Source organism: Phoenix dactylifera, unplaced genomic scaffold (assembly GCF_009389715.1).
Source record: "Phoenix dactylifera cultivar Barhee BC4 unplaced genomic scaffold, palm_55x_up_171113_PBpolish2nd_filt_p 000430F, whole genome shotgun sequence".
NCBI classification, from domain to species: domain Eukaryota; kingdom Viridiplantae; phylum Streptophyta; class Magnoliopsida; order Arecales; family Arecaceae; genus Phoenix; species Phoenix dactylifera.
The window spans coordinates 287931-310781 of record NW_024067866.1 but is presented as its reverse complement, the minus strand read 5'-3'; the positions used below and the strand labels follow the sequence as shown (position 1 = coordinate 310781).

Genomic DNA, 22851 nt, shown 5'->3' with positions numbered 1-22851 from the left:
GCCCATACACGGTAGAGAAAGTGCATCCGCATGGTGCGGTAGTAATATGCAATACAAAGGATGATAGGTCATTTTAAGTCAATGGACATCGTTTAAAACCATACCTTGAGTATATAAGTCCAGACGTCGAGGAGATACTTCTGACCGACCCTGTCTATCATGAATGAATTAGAATTGTCCGGCTGAAGACATAAAACTTAGCGCTCTTGGGAGGCAACCCAACATGTAAAGATTAAAATTATTATTATTAAGTTACTAACATACAGGTTTGGAGGTAATTTTTTCCAATCTTTAATTTATCCAGCCATATCAATGTCCAAAAATCAGGTAATGTCTCCTCTGCCCTATTACTGCTTTAATTTTCTCAACATTGAGGACAATGCTGAATTTAGGTATGGAAGTGAGAATATTTTTGATTTTTCTACCTAAAAAAGATCTTAAAAAAAAGGGATTTCAAATTTTTAACTCTAATTCTAATCTTTTTTGGCTGTATAAACTAGAAATTGCTTTGACAATAGCTTTGAGTTAAGAAATATGATAGCAGTTCTAGCTTGAGTCTTCGTCTCACCTGTCTCCTGCTAATATGATAGAAGATGATTTAGCACCTACACGTAAGCACATGAATAGTGAGGTATGTAAACTTGCAACTAATATGAATACTTTTAATTTTCTGGATAATTTAAAGTTGTGTGAGTGATGAACACCTAAAAAAAAAGAAGAAGAAGAAAAATAGAGAGAGTTTATTTTAAGTCTTCTTACTGAGTAACCAGGCCTCTTGCCTAGCAAGCAGCGAGTGTCCGCGTAAAAAGGTGAGGATGACTGGGATTAAACTCCGAGTGACTAGTTCGGCCTTGGAGCCTAGTTGACTTGAGTTATTAAGCATGTTAGGGTGTCTCTACACCTAGTGCCCTGAGCCATCCGGATCGGGAGTCATTGGCCTAACACTCGTGATGCTAAAGTAAAATTGCTCTCCCAAGTGCAGGAGAATCGCACAAGTAATATAACTCGGGAATCCGAGGTCGATTCCTCAGGGAACGATCTATAGATTATTAGCGTAATTTTTAGATGTAATTTTCAGTTGATTTTCAAAATTTAAAAGCAGAGGATTAATAGATAATTAAACAAAGTTCAAGAATATAGAGAAGGCTAGGGATTCGGAATCCTCCTTAACAATATTACTTTCAACAAATAAACTCGGTGATTCTTGATTAAAGATTAATAAGATAGAGTAGTTCAAATCATGGAGTATACAATCTGAAAACATGAATTCAACATCTAAGTATTTATCGTGCCGGTTACGTCTACGACAAATCAAAAATCGAAACAATCCATGCATCAATACCTATATAAACCATAAAAGATCTATCAAATAAATAAATATTCAAGAATTCAAAACATACCAATAGATATAAAACAATTAGAATAAAAGATTAGAGTATACTTGATGAAAGCAACATGACAAGGATTCATCCATCACCCTTTGCCTAAGAAATTAGCAACCATTACAAAAATCAGCATCTCTCCCTTTTTTACTCTTCTTTTTTTTATCTCTTTTTTTTTCTTTTCAGAAACAGGGGATGCCCTGTTTCTTCTTTTCAATGACAGGGCTCGGCTCCCCTCGTCTTCCTTCCACTCTTTTCCTTCAACCCCAGCTGGCCGCTCTGCTCCTCTCTTCCTCCCGTCTTCTTCTTCAAATCGGAGCTCCCGCCGCCCCCTCCTCTGTTCTTTTCCCCTTTTTATACACTCAAAACCCCTCAAATAACCTTCCAAGCAAATCAAAACGGACACTGGAATCTGGGATGCGGAAACGCTCGCTAACGGCTGGGAGGAACTGATGCTTGCTCACGGCTAGGATATTGCGGAGAAATGAAGCCGCGGACGCTTGGGACGCTTCACGGCTGGCTGGGACCATTCACGGGATGCTGTGGAGAAGGCGGACGGATCTTTGGACGCTGATTGCGGATGCCATGGTTCACGCTTGGGATGAGCGGATGGCTGGGATGCGGATCCGGAAGCAAGGGAGCCAATCGCGGTTGAGGACGACGCGCGGACGCTGCTGGGAGGCGGACGGACGCTGGCGGATGACTGGGCGTTGATCACGGACGGCTTGGGATGTTTCACGGCTACCTGGGATGGATCGCGATCGCGGTAGCTGGAGCTGGAGCGTGTGAGGCACAGGGTGAGCGGACGTGGTGGAGACGGGGTGCTGGGATATGGGGTCGCAAACGGAAGGAGGAAGCTGGGAAGTGCCTTAAACGGGCGGAAGATGAGGGCCTTGATCGCGGGATCTGGATGAGGGGTTGCGGGAGATCAAATCACAAATCCGTTGCGGGCTTTTGGATCCTCCCAGATGATGGAATTAGACCCTTAGTGGATCCATCTTGTGCTGCCTCCGGATGGCTGCCATGTGTCCCTCGGGTGCAAGTGTGCTTGACCAGGTTCAATTCTATTCCAGTGTAATCAGGCTTGAAGTCAACCAAATGCACATTTAAACTCTGATTTACGATAATCTGTGCCAAATAAAATATAAAATTAATGCAGCCTTTTTATCATTATTTGTTAGCAATAAAATTAATTTAAGCAACGTGTATAACGCACTTTTGTGCTCTCATCAACTCGCTACATGGATCAGCTAGAAAGCTTAATAAGGCTAGATATTGCACAAGTCATTCTTCTTAGCATTCAATCTGATTAAAAGTTAAATCTTGGATGTTCATTACCATTTAACTCTAAAAAGTCTTGGAAATTAGAGTGATCATGTTGGAAGTAAGTGAAAACCACTCATTTATATGATACTACCTTGCACCTCACTACATTCTTGACTTGTTAGCAGATAGATGGGGTGTAATGAAACTCGAGTTAGAGTCTGCTTAAATATGATAGCAATAAGTCTCTATTGTCCTTGCAATTCTAGGTTCATACAGTAATACTTATTCAAATTTCGAGTTAAACATTGAAAATACCTGACTGATAAAGTTTGTGGGTAACTTCACTATAAACCCTCACGAGACAACACTCGTTCACTAGGGTAACCTAGGGGTTTAAAGGCCTCTTGCATGTGCTAAGTGAAATCGTGATTCCCTACGAAAATGGGTATGTATCTCAGCTTTGTGTACTTAGCTTCAATAAAAAGTCATAAGTTAGACTACATCTTTTGTACTCTCATTTTATCGTTTGCTTGTTGATTGCTAGAGACTAGCAATAAGCTAGTTGGAGGGTGTCATGAGAGCACAAAAGTGTGATCTACATATCACTTAAATTAGTGTTATTACTGACTGATAATGATAAATTCACTGATTTAATATTATATTTTTTGTTTGGCACAGGTTATTATAAATTAAAGTTTAAATGCGCATTTGGTACAGATTAGATTTAGAGAGATGCATCATGGCCTCAAACTGCGCGGGCCCAATCCTGCCGTGATCTGATCGAGCACATTTGCAACCAAACGTCCGAGCCTACGTGCGATCTTCCAGCGATCCGCGCGTTCCATCCTTTCCGGATTGGCACCCGCACTCTTCCAGAATAGAGATCCAATTCTCCACGCCCGTCCGCCTCTTCCGCGTCAAAGGGAGGACCAATGATCCAGCCGTCCGCATCCATGTCCTTCCGGATTTTCTCCCTGCGTCCCCCTTCTGGGTTCGAGACCCCCCCTCCTCCACCTCTGCTTCACCGTCTGCATCCATGTCCTTTCGGATTTCCTCCGCACGTCCCCCTCTTCCCGAGTCTGCCTCCTAGCAGCCCAAGATTCCATCAGCATCCCATGATCCCAGCTCCTGGATCGTCTCCTCCAGCGATCTCGTCTGCAATCACCCGTGATTCAGCCATCCGTAAATCACCTCCTCCACGAGCGTCCGTTACACCTCCATCAGGAGATCCATCGCCGGCTTGAAGGGGTGGGGAATTAGATCCATATAAAAGGGGGAGAGGCCATCGGCTGAAGGGAGGAAGGGGGGTTCTCGGTTGGGGCCAAGAAACAGGGGAGAGCTTTGTTTTTCGAGAAGAAGGAAGAAAAAAAAAGTATTTTATTTTATTTGTTTTAGGAGTTCCACTGGAGGGAGAAGCTTCTTGTTTTCTTTTCTTTATTTTATTTGCAAAAGAGAAGAAGCATTAAGCTTCCAATCTCCATTTTTATTTGTAATCAATTTTCTTTTTTATGAAATCCATCAATTTTCTTTCATGCAATCCGTGTTCTAGGTTCAGTTTAATTTCTGCTTTTTATGCAATTTATTAATTTTTCTTTTATGCAATCCGTGTCTAAGTTTTAATTTAATATTTTGCAATTTATTTTATGCATTCTAGAATTCTTATTTTATATGCAAAAACTCTTTTTCTTTTCTTTGTTTAGTTTTTTTAGAAAAATAGCACTTCTTGGTTAGAGATTAATCGAATATCCTCAATGAATTTTTTTTAAAAAAAATAAACCATAATGGAGTTTCTATTCTCTATTTGTGTACTCCAATCGCCTCCCTGTGAATCGACCTCCTACAACCACTATTCATCGAATAGAGGATGGTAAGAGTATAAAAAAAGAATATTTGTTTGTTTGTTATGATTTAGACAACGACATCCTTTTTAAGTCATCCTCGGGTCTACAAAAAGAAAGCTGACAACACTAGCCATCTACAAAATGACAGATGAGCAGAAGTTATGAACTGAAGCCTAGAAAATCTCTTGAAAAAATTTTTGGCAACCATGTACGACAATGCAATCTCTTGTTGGCACATGTTGAATTGCCTATAACAATTCAATGAGCCAAGCAACTGGAAAATATCCTTTTGAAGCTGTCTATGTGATCTGATCGAGGAGAAAGAAGATTTTTTTTAACACACTCAACTCGAATCTCTCAAAAAAAAATAGAAGAAGATGGAAGAATTTCAAAAATAGGATTTAAGTCTTCTTTTCTTTCATTGATAATCCACCCCTCTTAAATTAAGGTACATAGCCCCTATTTATAATACTAAGGAGGTCCTTCCTTTCGCAATTTAGGTTCGATTCCTCTTCTATTTCAAATAGGGCTAGATCTCCAAAAATAAATATGACTGACAAAAATAATTAAATAAAAAATTAAAATTTTATTAAATGTATATCTTGATTTTTACATCAACTCTATTTTTCGTTGCTCTACCTAATTTTTAAAGGATTGGGAGATAACGTTCAATAAAAGTCTTTCCTAAAAAGAAAAGTTTTGGTTTGACCAGCCTATTTTGAGGCATAAATGATAGAATTTTGGCCCGATTCAACCTTCTAAGTGGTTGGCCCAAAGTTATGGATCTCAAAAAGCTATCTATTTTTTTTAAAAAAAAATACCATCTCAATCGGGCATCGTAAGACCAAGTTATGGCCTTCGAAAGTTTGGCCTATGACTCAGCTTTTCAATATGGCAGATCTTGCTCTTGGACCCTACCTAGCCTTATTCGTAGTGGCCAAAGTATTCCACATTGAGTTTGGTGATCTTTTTGGATACTCGTAATAGCCAAAGTAATTTATATCGAGTCTAGTGATTCTTCTGGATATGTGTAATGGCCAATATAGTCTACATCAAATTTGGTGATTTTTCTGAATACTTGTAGTAGCTAAAGTAGTCCATATTGAGTCTGATGATCCTTTTGGATTGGAGCTTTGCTTATTTATGAGATTTAGGCCCTGCCAAAACAGAACTGAGGATGAAAAAATGTCTACTTTCCTACCTCATAGCTAAACTACTTGGTTTTGCTCAAAGATTTAGAGATACTGGTGCTTATGTCAAAGGCATCGCCAATCGAGATATGATCTTAGTGAGTTAGGCTATTTTCTCATATAGTTTCTGAGATATTCTATCATCTTATCATCCATCAAGGTAGAACTAGCAGCCAAACTTGCTTTATCCTTCAATATACTTTAAGCACCTTCTCCTGACTGCTTGTACTGCTCATGAATCTAGACCATAAACAAAGGCCCCATTTTAGCAAAAAAAAAAAAAAAAAAAAACAAAGGCCCCAACAGATATAGAGGATTAGAACCTTGATACCAACTTGATCTGATCAAATCAAATTAAAATTCCACCCATTAAGAGCAAGCTCTAATAAAACTTGAACTAATCGAAAAAAGAAAAAAAATTTAACCTGTTCAACTAGAATCTCTTAAAAAAAAACTATAGAAAGATGGAGAAATTTCAAAAGGAGGGCTCAAGTTTCCTTTTCTTTCATTGATGATCTACCCCTCTTCAACTGAGGTACATAGCTCTTATTTATAATACTAGTAAGATCCTTCCTTCTACAATTTGGGTTGGATTCCTCTTCTACTTTGAATAGGGCTAAATCTCCAAAAACAAATATAACTAACAAACAATAAGAAAGAAACTAAAATCTCATAAAAAGTATATCTCAACTTCTACATCAACTTTGCCTTCTATCGCTTCGTATATTTTTTTATGGATTGGAAAATAAAGTTCAGTCAAAGGCTTTCCCAAAAAGAAAAGTTTAAGTTTGACAGGCCAGTTTTAGAGTCTAAACGATAGAATTTTAGCCCGATTCACCCTCCTAGGCCCAAAGTTTTAGATCTCAAAAAGCTACCCAATTTTAAAACAAAAACCATTTCAATCAGGCACCGTATGACGAAGTTATGACCTCTGAAAGTTTGGCCTATGACTTGACTTTTCGATGTGGCAGATCTCGATCTTGGATCCTGTCCAGCATTACTCGTAGCGGCCAAAGTATTTCATATCGAGTTTGGTAATCTTCTTAGATACTCGCAATGACAAAAGTGATCCACATCGAGTCTGGTGATCTTTCTAGATATTTGTAGTGATCAATGTGGTTCACATCGAGTCTGGTGATCCTCCTAAATACTCGTAGTGGTCAAAGTGGTCTATATCGCGTTGGTAATCCTCTTGGATCACTATAGTACTCATCCTTTAAGCCCGTTGGACCTAGTACCCCTTCCCAAAATATGCCAATTCAATGAAAATGTTGACAAATGCACTAAGGAGATAATGAAGCTACATGAAGAGGTGCAAGAGAGAGAAATAATAAAGTACCAGTATCACGTCAATAAGTATAGAAAACCAAGTCTTCAAAGAGGATGACTTTGTTTGAGTGCATTTGAGGAAAGAGTTTTTTTCTTCCAAGAATGTAAAGTTATCTCCTTGAAGATGACCCTTTCAAAGTTTTAAAACTTATCAACAATAATACTCACAAGATTGAATCTCTTGGAGATTATGATATGTTTGCAGCTTTCAATGTAGCTAAGCTCTCTCCCTACCATGAAGACCAAAACGACCAAAACTTGATGGCGAGTCTTTTCCAGCAGAGAGTATGAAGCAAACGGCATCCAAGGCTCTTAATTTATGGTCGTGGGTTCAAGTCCATGGTTGGACGCCAATTATTTAGTGATTTATATTTAGTTAGTGGTGAACTTTTCTTTGGCAAACATTCTTTTTGTTATTTTAATTAGGGTTTTTTGGTATGAATACCCTTCTAAATATCAGATTTTGCGTGAATACCCTTCTAAAATTACTATTTGTATGTATACCCTCGTAAAATTCTGTTATTGTACAAATATCCCTAATATAACGATTATTCTAACGGTGTTAAAAAAATCATATTTATATTAATTAAAAATAAAATTAAAATTTAAAATGACATTATTACCCTTGCTCTCCTTCACCTCCACCAACACCCCCCCCCCCTCCCCCCCCCCCCCGCCCGGCTTCCCCATCCCTCGCACCCACCCCCCACCCCCGTGGCAGCTTCCCCACCCCCCGCGCAACGGCGGCAGCGGCTTCCCCAACCCCCGCGAGCTACCCCCCCCCCCCCCCCCGGGCGGAGGCTTCCCCACCCCCCGCGGGCCTCGCCCCCTGGCGCCCGACTTCCCCACCACCACCACCCGGCGCCAGCCTGCCCCCCGCATATCGGGATCCCGATCGCGGGCCCAAGCCCGGAGCCGAGAACTGGTTAGAGAAGAGAGGGAGAGAGAGAGAGAGGAGAAGAGGAAGGGATGGAGTGCTGGTGGGATCAGGTGGTGATTTCGATGAGGCAAGTCTGGATCAACGTGGCTACTTACATTGGAAATCGGAAAACCAGTATTTTTTTTTTGATGATGCTTGTCGAACGAGTCGATCAGAACCATTCCGGTGGGAGGTTAATTAGATTAGATTTATTTCATTGCTATTTTTCTCTATGAACCTATATTGAAACTCTATTTTTTTTGTTTCTAACCGCATATCATATATTTTATTTGAAGATAAGAAAGACGAAATATCATCCATTTTTGATTGATTGTTGAAACATAATATGGTTGTATATTATTTTTTTTTTATTTTGTTAGAATAGGTTTGGTTGATAAGCACTCTCTCTTACAATGTATATCGTGTATATTTATTTATTCAATGCACAGGTTCTTAAATGGAGCAACAACTATTCAAATTAAAGGTAAAATTTTGAGGATATTATAAGAAGGTTAAGAATTCTGCAAGACTTAAGTACTACTTTGGAAGACAAAAGAGCTGGTTAGTTGATGTTGACTGCTATAAAGGATTATAAAGGCTATTACATTAATTAATGTATCTAAATTCTTTCCATCTACTATGATTTTTTTTTGCGTATATACCCTTCTAAATATAGAAAATTGTATGAATATCCTTGTAAATTTACTATTTGCTTGTATACCCTTATATAAATTTCTATTTGCATGCCCACCCATTAAGGATATTTTAGTCATTTTAATTTAAAACCATTAATTTTTTAACGGTGTTAGATGGCATGGGTATATATGCAAAAATAAGAATAAAAAAGGGTAGAATAGCAAAACAAGTATTTTACGAGGGTATATATACAAATATCAATTTTGAAAGGGTATTCACGCAAAATCTGATATTTAGAAGAGTATCCATGCAAAAAACTCTTTTAGTTAAGAGTTATTAAAGTCATAATAAGGATTCTTATTGTACTACTTATAAATACCCCTCTAAGGTTCCCACATAGAACGTCTATTGAATCATTGAACTAGTGAATAATTTTCTTTAAAATATTTTCTTGTTTCTCTCTCCCATTTCTTTTGGTGGATTTCTAGGGTTGTGAGTAGGCATGTGAGAGCTTTATCCTTAGAGTGACCAGTGATTCGGCCTTGGAAGAGAGAGAGAGGGAGACCCATCACTCCTCCAACAACAGTTTGTCTCTACCAGGATTCAACCAGTTTGTGGATTCATCCCTACAAGCATTTAGACTCCATCTTCTCATATCGTACGTGCCGTAATAGGATTTATGTGCCGCAACAATCGGTTCTGTCAACATCCTCTTTGTTCTTTTATATTCAAGCTAATTTAACACCTCCAAGCGCCTACAACTCCTCTTATATATTTATTTCTTATTTATTATATAGATCCATCTTAACATTCTCATTTTTTCTATATTCAACTTATTTTCATATGTTTGCTTATTGTCCAGCACTCTAAGCTATACAAGATGGTAAGCCTTACTATTATTCTATAAAATTTTCTCTTATGTCTCAAAGGTATGTGCCATCATAGATATATCTCTCTACTTCATTCAATCAGCTCTCATTCTATTATACACATTTTCATCTCTCTACTTATTATTTTATATAATAGATCCTAAGTAATGAAATTGGTTACTTTATGGTATCTCCTGTCACATCATTATTTCTATTTCATCAAATTTACATTCTATATACTCTTTTTTTATTCTACCAATCTTTAAGTATTTATCCTCTATTTTTTTTTTCTTCATAATTTAATTTAGTATTTAATCTAGTTTTCTTTTTATCAATAATGCATATCATCCATAAATAACATAAACCATGGTACATCTTCCTAAATATCCACAATACATTTATCCATAATCATATAAAAATATATGGACTTAGTGTTGATCCTTGATACATGTATAGTACCTGGTAATATACTTGCTGTACCATAGTAACTCTAACAAGGCTTTTGATAAAGCTACTTTAATAAGTTTCAAGAATTGCAATCAATACCTATTCATTCACCTCTCAATTTATTGGTACAATGTAGTAATCGGATTGGTGTGGTCAATGTGAGATCGATAGTATCAATCATAACCCCAAGTATTGCTCAGCAACTCACTAACTTCTACACGGACTGGTGAAAAGTAGCGATATGATGATGGATGACCTCTAGCATTTTTACAGGGTTTCTAAGAACAACATTTTTTGGTAACAGCGATTTATTCCCTGGCAAAGCACCCTTTGAGAACTTTTCTTTTCCATAATTAAGAGTCATTTTTTGTCTTAGTTTGCTTTGTAACAAAAAGTAACAGGCAATTAACAAAATTATCTGTTCATCAAAATTCACTGAATAAGACATTATCTCACAACCATAGGTTTAAATTAAGATATTCTTTTAATTGGATGAGCAGCGAAATGAAAAATAATATTTCTTTTTATTGTTGAATGGCCTTCTAAATAAATAACAAGGAAAAAGCAAGTGTTGTTTTAAATCCCCATATATAATGTGATAGGATTACCTCTAAAGATCATTATGACAACCACTTGACAATATGAGGTCATTCAATTTCAATTTAGATTGTATTTGGCATCACTTTTAGAACAACTTAAATTTATTATTTTTTATTTTTTAAAAAACATAAATATGTTTGCAGTATTCAATTGTTTTAAAATCTAAATATAAATTCTAAAAATAGTGATATTGTGAAGATGATGGTAATAATAGTGGCAATAGTGCTAGTAGTTGCAACTTCTAGCAATAGTGATGACACTAATAGTAAAGGTTGTGGTTGTACGACAGCAATGGCGACGATAATAGTGGAGGCAATGGCAATTGTGGTGACAATGATGAAGGTGACGATGATGGTGGTGGGGGCATGGTGATGGCAACAATAGTAATAGGGTAGCAGTGTTAGTGATGGTGGAAGCAACTAACCTTTTTAAGCCACTTGTAATAGTTTTCATCCTTTCAAAAACCAAACTAGAATTTTTGGCAAATAAAAAGTAAAAATAATTCTATCAAATAGCTTCTTTGTCTTGATGTTTATATTTTAATTTTTTACACAAATTAAAAAGTATAGTAATACCAAGCAGAGCCTTAGCTATAGAAGTTATTAAATTATTTATTAGATAAAGGGCTAATTTGGATACGAGATGATACTATTTGATTAATAAGATCTTCGTGATGGTTTTTAGTTTTAAACATACAAGGAAACATGATAGTTTAAAGAGATTGAGACAGCTAGGGAGCAACTAATCCTTATTTTCAGGGCAAGCTAAGAGCAGTAGATTGTATCATCTCAACCATCTATTAATGTGGCACCAAGAATATATTGGCCGAAGAAGAAAAGATATCAAAAAGACAATAATGTTTTGCTCTTATCTTTCCTTTGGAGTAATTATCTTAAGCTTTTTCCAACATTAGGTTGGTTTTATAGATCCTCATTTACAGAGCATTCCTATTTAGGATAGTCTCTGATATTATTCCAAATTTCTTCATATTCCTCCCTCATAATTTCTAACCATAACTCTTTGGGTCTTTCCTTCATTTTCTTACCACCTTCAAAACAAACTAAAGTACCTTTCTTTGCTAGAGCCTCCTTAAATCGTCATTATATATATGTTCGCACCATCTCAATCAATATGTTATTACTACTTTTTTAATTTTTGCATATCCAATAGATCCTTTAATTATTAATTTATTATTTTATCTTTTTTAGTTTTTCTACACATCTATCTTAATATTATCAATTTTTACTCCATTCAGCTTATTGTCATGTACTTTCTTTAAATTTTTTATTATTATTTCCTATCACATAACATTCTGGATGCACCTCCACTTCACCAAACCAGCCCCAATCTTATTACCTATATATTCATTATCTTTCTATTATTTTAAATAATTCATCCAAAGTAACAAAATAGTCACATTTTATGGATCATACACCATGTAATTGCTTTAAGCGATTGTACATAAATGAAAGTCCAGCTAACCTTCAATATAAAATAAAATATTGTGTATTTGATTTTGGAACCGATCATACTTGGCTGTTGGACTGTATCGCTTCCCTCCTGCAATACTGGTGCAATACAGGTACAGATGATCTCACCCAGATTCATATGCAGGACAGTGCAGGTAACATGGTGAGAGATAAAAATGCTAAACTGGCACCAATGCAGACAAACCACCGTGGGTCAAAAACAAAAAAAAAAAAAGGCCAATGCCTGTCTAACTGCATTCATTTGTGATGATCCTCGTAAAAGGATGAATTTCGAAGCAATAAACCTGATTTTTCAGGGTCCTTTGCCTACAGTGTTACAGTTTAGCATTGCCAGTAAGTTTTAAATAGCAAGTATTCCACTGATTGTTGAACAATCCAAGGTTTTGACAGATGAAATCTTCCACAAAAATACAAGTTATGCTTCCTGGAATTTGTAGGTTGGGCAGGACTTGTCATGAACAGCTTTCATGTCGATCGTCCACCTGCTGAGACACAATTCAAGGTTTGGACAGGTGGGAATCTTCTGAAGAAACTATAAATTATCAGGTGAGCAGACCATAATTCAAAGTTTACCTCTTGCAAGACTTCGGGAAGTCTAAATGGATAGCTACAATCATGACAGTTTAAGCAGCTGTTAACCACACACAAAAATTCAAGTATAATAGATAACTGTACTAGTTCATAATACGCCATAAAAATTTCAACCAACATCCAATTCATGGAAAAGAAAGAATTGACACAAATGTGAAGCGTATCCTGCAACAAATGCTTCACCTTATACCAAGATATAGAAAATACATGAATGAATCTTGCCGATTCCCTGCAATCCAATGATAATGACATAAATGTGCACTTGATCGATAGCAGAAATATGGCTCGCATTTCGCTGATGACTAGAAGGTACATTAATTTGCAATTAGCTTTGGGGCTGGCTGAATTAAGTGTAGGCTCCTTTGATCCTCTAATCTTTCTTTGTTCGGCTGCATGCTGCTCTGGCCATGGTTGAACGTTCAGACTGAGAAAATAGAATAAAGACGTGCATGACTACTGTGACCAGTAGTAGTCCCGCTGTTGAGAATGCGACTCCTTTCCATGTTGACAACAATGCAGACCATTTGAAGAATCTGAATGCAGCATATGACAGCAGAGATGACCAAAATGCAACCACCTGTCCTAATAGAATTATTACTTACAAAAGGATGAAAGAGTATGGAATAGGATAAACAGCATATGCTGGGAAACATCAAATATATCATTTCAACTGAAAATTACATATTTGTGCACTTCGACTGCAACTGGTATTGGGAACTAGACCTTTTATTATTGATTTATATGACAAAACCTACTGATGCCTAGATTACCTTGAAATGATCAACAAATGCTTCCGCAGTCATATTTTCGCAAGTGATCATTTGCAATTGAGATTTCAGCAAGTGTTGTCATTTTTAGCTTCTCCAATATTTTCTTCTAGGTTTTTTTAGAAAAAAAATGCCGCATGTGAATCTGGTTCACACTGCAGCATGTGAAAACATTTTCGAAATACATAAAACGGTGGGAAAAAATTCAGAACTACTGTACATAACAGAAACATCAAATTACATATGTTTGCTTCCTACAGTCCGGGAAAAAACAAAAAAAAAGGATCTTTACCGTAAAATACATTTTGTATGTGCTTAAAGTAATATCTTACCAGCAAAGACTTAATTGGTCGACCAAGTGGTCTTAGTTCATCGCCAAAAGTCCCCTCTGCTATATGTTCATCTAGTAAAGCATCCTGTCCAGCAGAAAAGGAAATTAAAATATGTTGATAATTGAATTTGGAAAATGAGGCAGTATAGATAAAGCAGTGACACATCTCCACATAGCAGTGAGACAGATATCTCAATAACATGGCACATTTTATTGCACAACTGAAACAGAAGCTCCTCATATACTCTAATTCAGCACTGTGGTAAGAGTACAGTAACATGCCTTGGCCACAAATTTTTCTCTACACCATTGTGCTACTCCATCATCTGTTCGAGGCAAATCATTCATAGAATGTCGTTTCATGTGGACATGCACCTGTACATAAAGTAAATCTCAGCAGAAAAAAAAAGATAAATATCAAATGTAAACTACCATAACTCTATTCTATTCATTGTGTCAATATGTTGACCAATAGTATTTCTTTTTTTCTTTTTTTTTTGGGTGGGGTAGGGGGGTATTACAGTTAGCCTTATTAGTTGCATATATGAAAATTATAGTAGAGAACATTTAGCAATGCATTGATACACATCAAGAATTACTCTGCAATCTTGCCAAGGAAGTGCTTGAGGGGTAGCAGACAAATTCACCACGGAATTAGTGGAGCCCAATGAAACTTCATCATCACAAATATATAAATATAGTTCACAGGCTTAAAAAGCAACATCATTAGGGAAATAAATTGTAGTGAATAACATAGAGAATTAAAATGTTCACCCTCGTGAGCCAATGGTCAACAAAATAAGCATCATTGAGATTTTAATTTTCCGGAATGTTAATTGTGCTATCCTTCCCAAATGCAAGCAAATGACTCAGATACGAACAGCTATATCTTATACATGTTTATTGCAGTTTTAGGCCTCGTGGAAGCCAACAACATGTTAGGCCTAGGGCTGGGATAGTTGCTGCCATGTTTTGAAGGAAGTTGGTTGAGGTACTGGTGAGGAACAGTGGAGACACTGCTTGCTGACCAGAGATGGCTAGAGATGCAGGCACCACAATGAAGGCCATAAGGAGGGGCCCGGGTTGCCAACAGTGGGGTGGACCTGGCAATAGAGAGATTGGAAGGGTAATGGGTAGCACAGGAAAGGAGGAACAATACAAAGGAGTCCAAGCAAGGGAGAGGAAAAAATGCAGGGTAGTTTGAGTCTTTTATTAGGACGGGCCAGGGCTACCGATAATGGGGTGGACCGGGCAATAGAGAGAGAGATTGGAACGGAAGGCATAGGAAAAGAAGAACAACACAAAGGAATCACCTGTTCAAGAGAGAGGAAAAAAATGCAGGTCAGTTTTAGTGTATTGTCAAAAAAATGATTGTATGCACATATCTTAAAGCCCATTCATATCACAGAAAAATTAGGAAATTGGGAAGCCAAAGTGGCAATGGGAGCTAGATACCAAAGCATATGCAACAACCTTGGTAGACATTTCAACTACTAATGCGGCAACGATAAGACCATGCTCAAAACGACTAGCTAGATGGTACTATCTAGATTCCTTGCTGTTGAGATTATAACCTTCTAGCACATAACACAATTGCATGGATCCTCACATACTTCCCCCATTTAAGTTTGGCATCTTCTCCAAACTAAGGTTATAATCTCAACAGCCAATCACATTCACCATGATACGCTCATGGTCAACCCCAAAAGGGCGCATGATGCAATGTCCCTCGAGGCTATCAGCTAGGTCCACTTTGATATCATTTTGTAATAACCTAGGACCTTAACCACAAAGGCTCACCGAAAATTATATTTAGGTTACTTGGCCCATATAAGTACCCAATATCTCTCAAGCACACAATCAGTGTGGGACCAAACACACCTGCATAAGTCCTCACAAAGGCTAGGAGTTTCATTCATGATAATTGTGCACCTTTAGTGTTGATGTAAGAAGAAAAACGTGATAAAGGCAAGGCAAGATGAAGAACATTAGTCAAACATTCATGGGTTAATCACTGGAAACATTAAAACTATCAAACATCAGATTGGGAACCTAAGTGTGAATACCAATGGAAAGATGCTACAATGGTCTAGGAGGATTTGAATCTTCAATCGAAGGATGTATTTGAACTATTGAAGTCAACAATAGGAAGATTTGACATCACCAATACTACAAATTTGCTTTTCATTATTAACATATGCTCCCTAGAAGAACATTCTGTAAGACGCCAACTTAGTCCAGTGCTTAGATCTATTAAATGAGAGTGGGGCGGTCATCCAAGAAAGTCTTTTACAGCTGCAAATATTCTATAAGAAAATGTGCGGAAAGTACAGGAGGAAAACAAAAAGAAAGGTATTTTTATTGGACAACTAAACATTTGTTACTTAACTGAAGGGGCAAAATGGTCATTTGGCACTTCGATAATTAGCCAACTCAAATCTGCTTCTCTTGTTTTAACAAACAATAATAGTTGGGTGTATGCGAACAGAAACAGAACCATGATTTTGATCGAGGTGAGCCAAAGATAGCAACTAACTTATGATCCTTTAATCTTAGTTGAAGAACTAAACAGCCACCTGGAGTAGCCAAATCATAAGATTCTACAATAAATTTAAAATGTCTTCCTGCAAAAGAGAGGGCTCTCAGACCTTGGTATACCTAGAAAGAGGTGAAACAAAACGATGAGAATCTCCTAGTTTGTATGTGTTGTGGAGAAGGGAGTCAAAAGACAGAATGCCGTATGCTTGAAAATAAAAGATGAAACAAGAAGAAAAGAAGGTAGAACTCTTAAAACTTTTAAATGATTCAAAGAAAATATTGATATTCAAAAGCTAACTCAAACAAGGTTACTTAATTTCGGATACAGGCCTACAACCACATTACATTTGGATGGGCATCCCCCATTAAGTTGTATACTAGTGGTTCATGTTAATAGCAAAAAACCCAATTTGTGTCGCTACCCAAAAAAACCCAATTTGTGGGGGACCCATTTGAATGTAAATGGCAATGCTGAACTCCATGAAAATAACTGCCCATATTTAACAATCTACAAGGATTTAAGGAACACATTAGAGGGGAGGGCTCATCGTGCTTCCTTTGGTAATCAACCTCAAAATTTTAATGGGCCAAGCCTCATCTGAATTATTTTGACAAAAACCCATACATACAAACCTTCTAATTCTATGAGGATGACTAGCGTCCCTCAACCTCTTGGTTCTGATGCTGTCAACATAGAAACATGCTCATTTCTAGGGTGATTTTTGCAATGATCCTCTTTTTAATGGTGATATTTAGTCCCACTACTTATTGTAGATAATCTCTTTTGAAATATTTAGGAGTGAGAAATTTTTCATATGCAAGGAATGGATAGCTTTAACATGTTACCATTCCCATTTCGTTCCATTCTTTTTTCTTCGAGAACCATCCATGCATCTTTAGAAAAAGCTTTACTTTGTTTAGGATTTGATGATTTTTTGGTAAACTTCTACTTTAATTTTCCTAAAACATGTTTCACTCAATATGGTTATTCTCTTCTTCTTGTTCACGGACTCAAACCCCCCCCTTCCCCCTCTCCAGGGGGCAAATCCAATGTAGTTATCTACTTGGTCATAGACTCAATCAAATCTACTATATTAAATAAAATTTCCCTTGGATATGGTGTTGTTCGAGTTTAACCAAATACTTTATTATATGATAAACATAGTGAAAAAGGTCCCATTAATGCACTTGGAACCTCCTATCTCTCGCAACATCTCATATTGCTTCCCATGATCGAACTCTTTAAAAATAAAATCAATTATAGAATTATTTAACTTCTCGAAGTTTATCTTCAGGCATTCTACCATCCTCCAAAAGTTTCATGCATGCAGATATGTCTAGTCTCTCTGTCTCTACCTCTAATTTCCCAATACATTAGAGTCTGAATATCTCTCCTGCAATCCATCTTTTCATAATTCTTTCTCCATCCTTGAGAAAATGTTCCATATAGGGAAAAGATTGCCATCTATTCTTAATTCCTACTAAGCTATGTCTTAGAACTCTTGAAAGGTCAAATTGTGAGTTACGTGTCTTTTTTTGTGGCTCTTTTGTGGGGTTTATGCAGTTTCCTTTTCCAAACATAACAATTTTTCAACATAAACTTAACTAAGAAATAGGAGATAAAAGATGCTTGGCTTCTCTCTCTCTTTCTCAATAAAGCAATATTGAATCTATTTAATTGGGGAAGAAAATTAGGACGTTGTGTCCTGTTCTTTTGCCTATCAAATATCACAAATCTTATATTAAAGGATGTAATATATAGAAATGAATGTTCCATTTTTTATGATCTATGTTTGGATTTCTAGTTTATTTCATATTTTTTGTTTAGATGAGTGGTGATGATCAATAATAAATTTTTAATCAAAACTCAGGTTACAGGGGATTGATTTCAGTATAAAATGACATTAAACTGATGCACAGATAACTCCAAGAGCTATAGTATGAGATCTTGGATTGAGTCTCCTAGAGTGAAGATAGGCTTGGGAGTCTAGTAGAGTGAAGATAGGCTTTGATGAAGGTTTATGATTAAGATTTTAATTAATGGGAGGCAGATCTATGTTTTGATTTGTTCTACATGATAAACAAACAGTAGCAAGTAAAGAATAGCAGAAAGCTTAAAAGATATAAATAATGGCATACGTTTTAAAAGACTGGAGCGAGGAGAAAAGAGATAGGAGGAAGCGCACTTAACACATAATCCTAGCGACTTGGGACTTCTCCAACAGAGTATATGCCAAGAGGATGTTGCGGACTTGTCCAACTCAAAATAGGGAACTAACATGATTACTAAATAAATAACAAAACAAAAATACAGTATAATCCAAGGTCCGCCGTACCGGTCGGTCGGCGTACCGGTGGCCGGCCGGACCGGTACGGTACCGGTCCGGTACGTACCGGCCGGTACGCGATGGTTTCAAAAACCACAGTGCGCGGCGCTGTGGTTCTACAAAAAAAAAAATCGTACCGGTGCGAACCGGCCGGTTCGGATAAAAAACCGGAAATACCCGTTTTTTTGTCATTCCGGTACCGGTCTAGAAACGGACCGGTACGGGCCGGTACGGCATTCCATGGTATAATCTAAAAGTAAATAATTTCTTTTTCCTTCCCCATCAACTAGGTTTTGCCAAAAACATCATTAATAGGCATTAACAACATTGTTAGAAGATGTAGATGGCCTTAACTTTCAGTCCATACAGATTTATGTATTTCTATAGAATGTGTCTGCACGAATGCTTCTCTCAGTCCATTTCTCTTAACAACAAAATGAAAAATTTTAAGCTCATTTCACTTCAGTGACAAACATATAAACTTGAGATATGAACATGCGTGCATCCATCACGTGCAGTTGTACAAAGCCATGTATCAAATCCCATCTTTTTGGTTTCTTTCAAATAATCTGAGACATATTAGCATGGACACCAGAGTCCAGTTACACACATCCACATCAAAATCGGTAGACAAATTGTAATGATATAAAGGATTTCCTATAAATTATGATGATCCAAATATAAGACAATAAGAGAAAAAACTTAGCAACAATGAATCGGCAACACTTACCACCGAAGACTGCCCTTTCAAAATCTTAAGCATCGTAGGTGAAGGCTGATCTTTAGGAATAGCCACCGTTACATCATATATAGCTGGGACAAAAGAATGCATGGTACTTACAGCTGAAACAAAACCCTGAAATTTACTAAGAACAAAATTGTTAATATACCACTATTTCACCTTGAATTATAAAAAATAAATCTACATGCAAAACCTCGTAACTATTAGGAAGGAAGAGATTATTGTGGAATGCTCTGCATTTCTTTGTCATGCAAACTTATAACCCTAATAATTTGACAATTGCACAAAGAGTAAAATGTATGTTTTATGTATGAGGAAGATTTAAAACCAAACTCAAAAAAGATGAAGACTTTATTGCATCTAGAGTTATAATCCAATACTTATTTTTTTGCAGAGGATGAACTCAGTTATTGCTGTATCATTTAACCCAAAAAAAAAAGTGCTTGCATGAAAATTTAAGATTTACACAATCAGGCAACTATGTCAACCAGCTGGGTCTCTACACAAAGGTGAATAGATGTTGCCGTGCCACAGTGTCGAATAACATGTGTGATGTACAATCACGTCTTATTGAGACACTAGGGCTTTCCTCTGGACAAACATGCACATTAATATGTAGTCCAAAATTGTTGTCAAGGAGAAATGACTACCAAATGGGATACTGCACAGACATAGAGATGTCAAGTAATAGTTAAAGAATATTTTTTTTTAATGAATACAGTTAATGATGAAATGCTTGAGCCAGTGTCAATGATGCCCTACAATGTCACCTGAAAATGTTGACCTTAAAATGTTCGATTTTAGAGAAATATAATGTACCATATGTATTCACTTTATTTCAGAAAGAAGTTCTATTTTGCTGCTTTTTTTTCAAACATGGTATCAGGGCTAGTTTTATTTTCATTACTTATCATGCACATGAATGACCATATGTCAAAATTTAAGTAGAGTTGTGGACCACATTTGTCGTCATATCTACGCTTTAAAATTTTTCATGTTTGACACTGCTATCCTTATCATCATGCAACAACCATATCCATGTCAACCAAAAAATTTAGTAATGAATCATTTTGCACATGCAATTAGCTAAGCCTCTTGAGAAAGTCATTCCAACTAATTTAAGGCAAGGTATATAAAACAACCTGGGCAATCATCTAGCAAATTTCAAGTTATTCAAAAAAAACAGATGAACCTAGAAGAAGAAAACAGGAAGAAAGAAACCATATGCTTAATTAAAAATAAATAAAAATCAAAGTCGCCAAATGTTTAACCTTGGTACGGGGTATTAAAACATTTCTTGGGGTAGGCAAACCCTGTGATGCTGCATATTCTTGTGCTGCTAAAAGCTTTGTTGGGGTAAAGCGAGTCCCCTCAACAAAAAGAGCCAGCCAAAATGGCCTGGGGAAGTCCCTGAACCGTTGCAGACCTAGCTGCATGATACAATCATGTATGCAAAATCAAGAGGGGAAATAAAAAAGAAAGAAAAAGGTCACCACAGAGGCAGAGGCACAGACTTGGATTCATCAGAAAGTAAATAATACCTTTAGTGTGTTCTCATCCTTGGCCCAGTTTCTTTCCAGGAATAGATATTCAGCAAACCACATTGACCAACCAATAACCTGCATGGCAGTGATCCCATATCCAATTTGTGAAAACCATAAAACAAAGGTTTATACCTCAAACACAAAATATTAAAATAGTGGGCAATGGGCAATATAACAATGGCTGCAACAGCTTCTAAAGTGGGCAAGGTAACATGAATAAAGAGCATAACCCATATGTAACAAATCAGTAAAAATAACTGCTTTGCTCAAAATTAAACATGCTTAAATTTCAGATACCATGAAGAATGCAGAAGACCAATATGTACCAGGGAGAAATAAAGAAAGATTTCCTTAAAAGAAGATTAAGAGATGACTACAAATTGGGTGGACAAAGCAGAATCAAAGTGTTTCCTTAAAAATTATTCACCAACAACTGAACCATAATATATGGTTTTGTACAAACACAACCGTTACCAAAGAAGAATTTGTAAGACTGCATGTTGAAGTAACAAGGATTTAGTTTGATCTTGAAAATAATGTGCCACTCGTGAAGATCTGATTGTGAACTTAGAGCCCTTTTTCCCCCTACCAAATATACTTTTATCTATTTAGCCATCAAACACAACAGTTGTTCTGGCATACCTAGTGAATGCTTCATTCAACACATTGTGGGGTAGGACAAATTCTTTTAATCTGCTCGAACTCAAGAAATACCTTTTCATTATCATTGCAATGAGATCCATCAACTTCCGAGAATAACCAGTCCCTTATTCATTCCTACCAATCTGAAATTGGTTGTAATTGAAAAAATGTGGACAAAACTGACATTGGTGAGATGATCATTTGATTCCATTATACAGGACCCCTTGCTCCAACAGTTCACTCCCTAATTATATTATATTTTTATAGCCACCAGTGTGGTGAATCACACATACCATAGTTCGCAAGCTTAACTTATTTAGTTTTTTAAACGGTGGTCATCTTGCTACCAAAATCCTAATTTAGCTTTTTAAAACCCATGGTCATCCTGCTTAACTTATTAAAAGACTTAGAACTTTGTTTCCTCTACTATCAAGATTCATAACATGACTCTTCAATACAAAATACTAGAAAAAACCCAAACCCCTAAAAATTGCAAAAACCATGGTGTTGAAGAGGTCCATGCAGCCCCAAAATATGTGTTTCAAATTTTTCGCATATCAATAAACTGCAGCATCAAAGACCCGATGATGTAAGAGTATGTTCTATCTTTTGGAATTATAAAAGGAAAAAAAATGCCACAATCCTCCCTAGCCACCACAAGAACATCCTTCTGCTAAACCTCCACAGCATCTACAGTGTTCCCTAATCAGTTGAAGTCTTGGGCTTGGTACCAAGGACCTGGGTTTGAGTCCCACCCTCACTTGGATTTCAGCTGAGATTTCCCTGTCCAGTTCTCCAAAAAGAAAAAAAAACAAAACAGTTGATACAAGTAGGGGTGCAAATGGATCGGGTCGGATCAGGTCCTGGGTGACCCCGATCCGACCTGGTTTTTTGTTCGGATCCTAATTTTGGACCCAGACCCGACCCGGTTGAAGATTGGGTCGGGTCCGGTCGGGTCCGAGTTGGGTCCGGGTCGGGTCCGAGTCGGGTCGGGTTCGGGTCCGAATCGGGTCCAATTTTTTTATATTTTTGGGAAAGAATTTGGGCAAATCTAATTTGGTCATATCATAATTATGAGGTGCTGGGTGACCCATGACTTGAAAGACTTGCAATTGATCTCCAGTCAGAACAGATGATCCCGACTTACTAACTAAGTCGGTCTACAAGCCAAATTTCATATCACACTATTTTTTGTCCATGTGACTGATTGGACGGAACTTGGTGTCTCCCAGCTCCCCTCTCACGAGGACAAAAAAAATCCCAGACCTTCTTCCAAAATCCAATTCCATTGCAGAAAACTGGCACATGACCCATATTCAGTTCGGTGTTCCCTCACTTCCTCCCTGTAAAAGTTAAAAAAAACAGAAACCAAAAAACCGAAGGAAAAAAGAAAAAAGAAA

The 22851-nt window shown here is 37.0% G+C and overlaps 1 protein-coding gene across 2 annotated transcripts in view; it reads right to left on the bottom strand.

The window, feature by feature from the left end:
- Nucleotides 1–12603: 12603 nt before the first annotated feature.
- LOC103724105 (1-acyl-sn-glycerol-3-phosphate acyltransferase PLS1-like) overlaps nucleotides 12604–22851 on the bottom strand; it is a 28842-nt gene continuing 18594 nt past the window's right edge. Inside the window, exons 6-11 of one of the 2 annotated variants that reach the window (XM_008815261.4) lie at nucleotides 20807–20884; nucleotides 20537–20695; nucleotides 19254–19379; nucleotides 13941–14033; nucleotides 13660–13743; nucleotides 12604–13137 (exon numbers count right to left, since the gene is read on the bottom strand). In XM_008815261.4, coding sequence (XP_008813483.1) covers nucleotides 12931–13137; nucleotides 13660–13743; nucleotides 13941–14033; nucleotides 19254–19379; nucleotides 20537–20695; nucleotides 20807–20884 — 747 coding nt within the window. In that variant the 3' untranslated portion in view covers nucleotides 12604–12930. The remainder of the gene's footprint in view (nucleotides 13138–13659; nucleotides 13744–13940; nucleotides 14034–19253; nucleotides 19380–20536; nucleotides 20696–20806; nucleotides 20885–22851) is intronic. The other variant, XM_008815262.4, reaches the window with a different exon arrangement.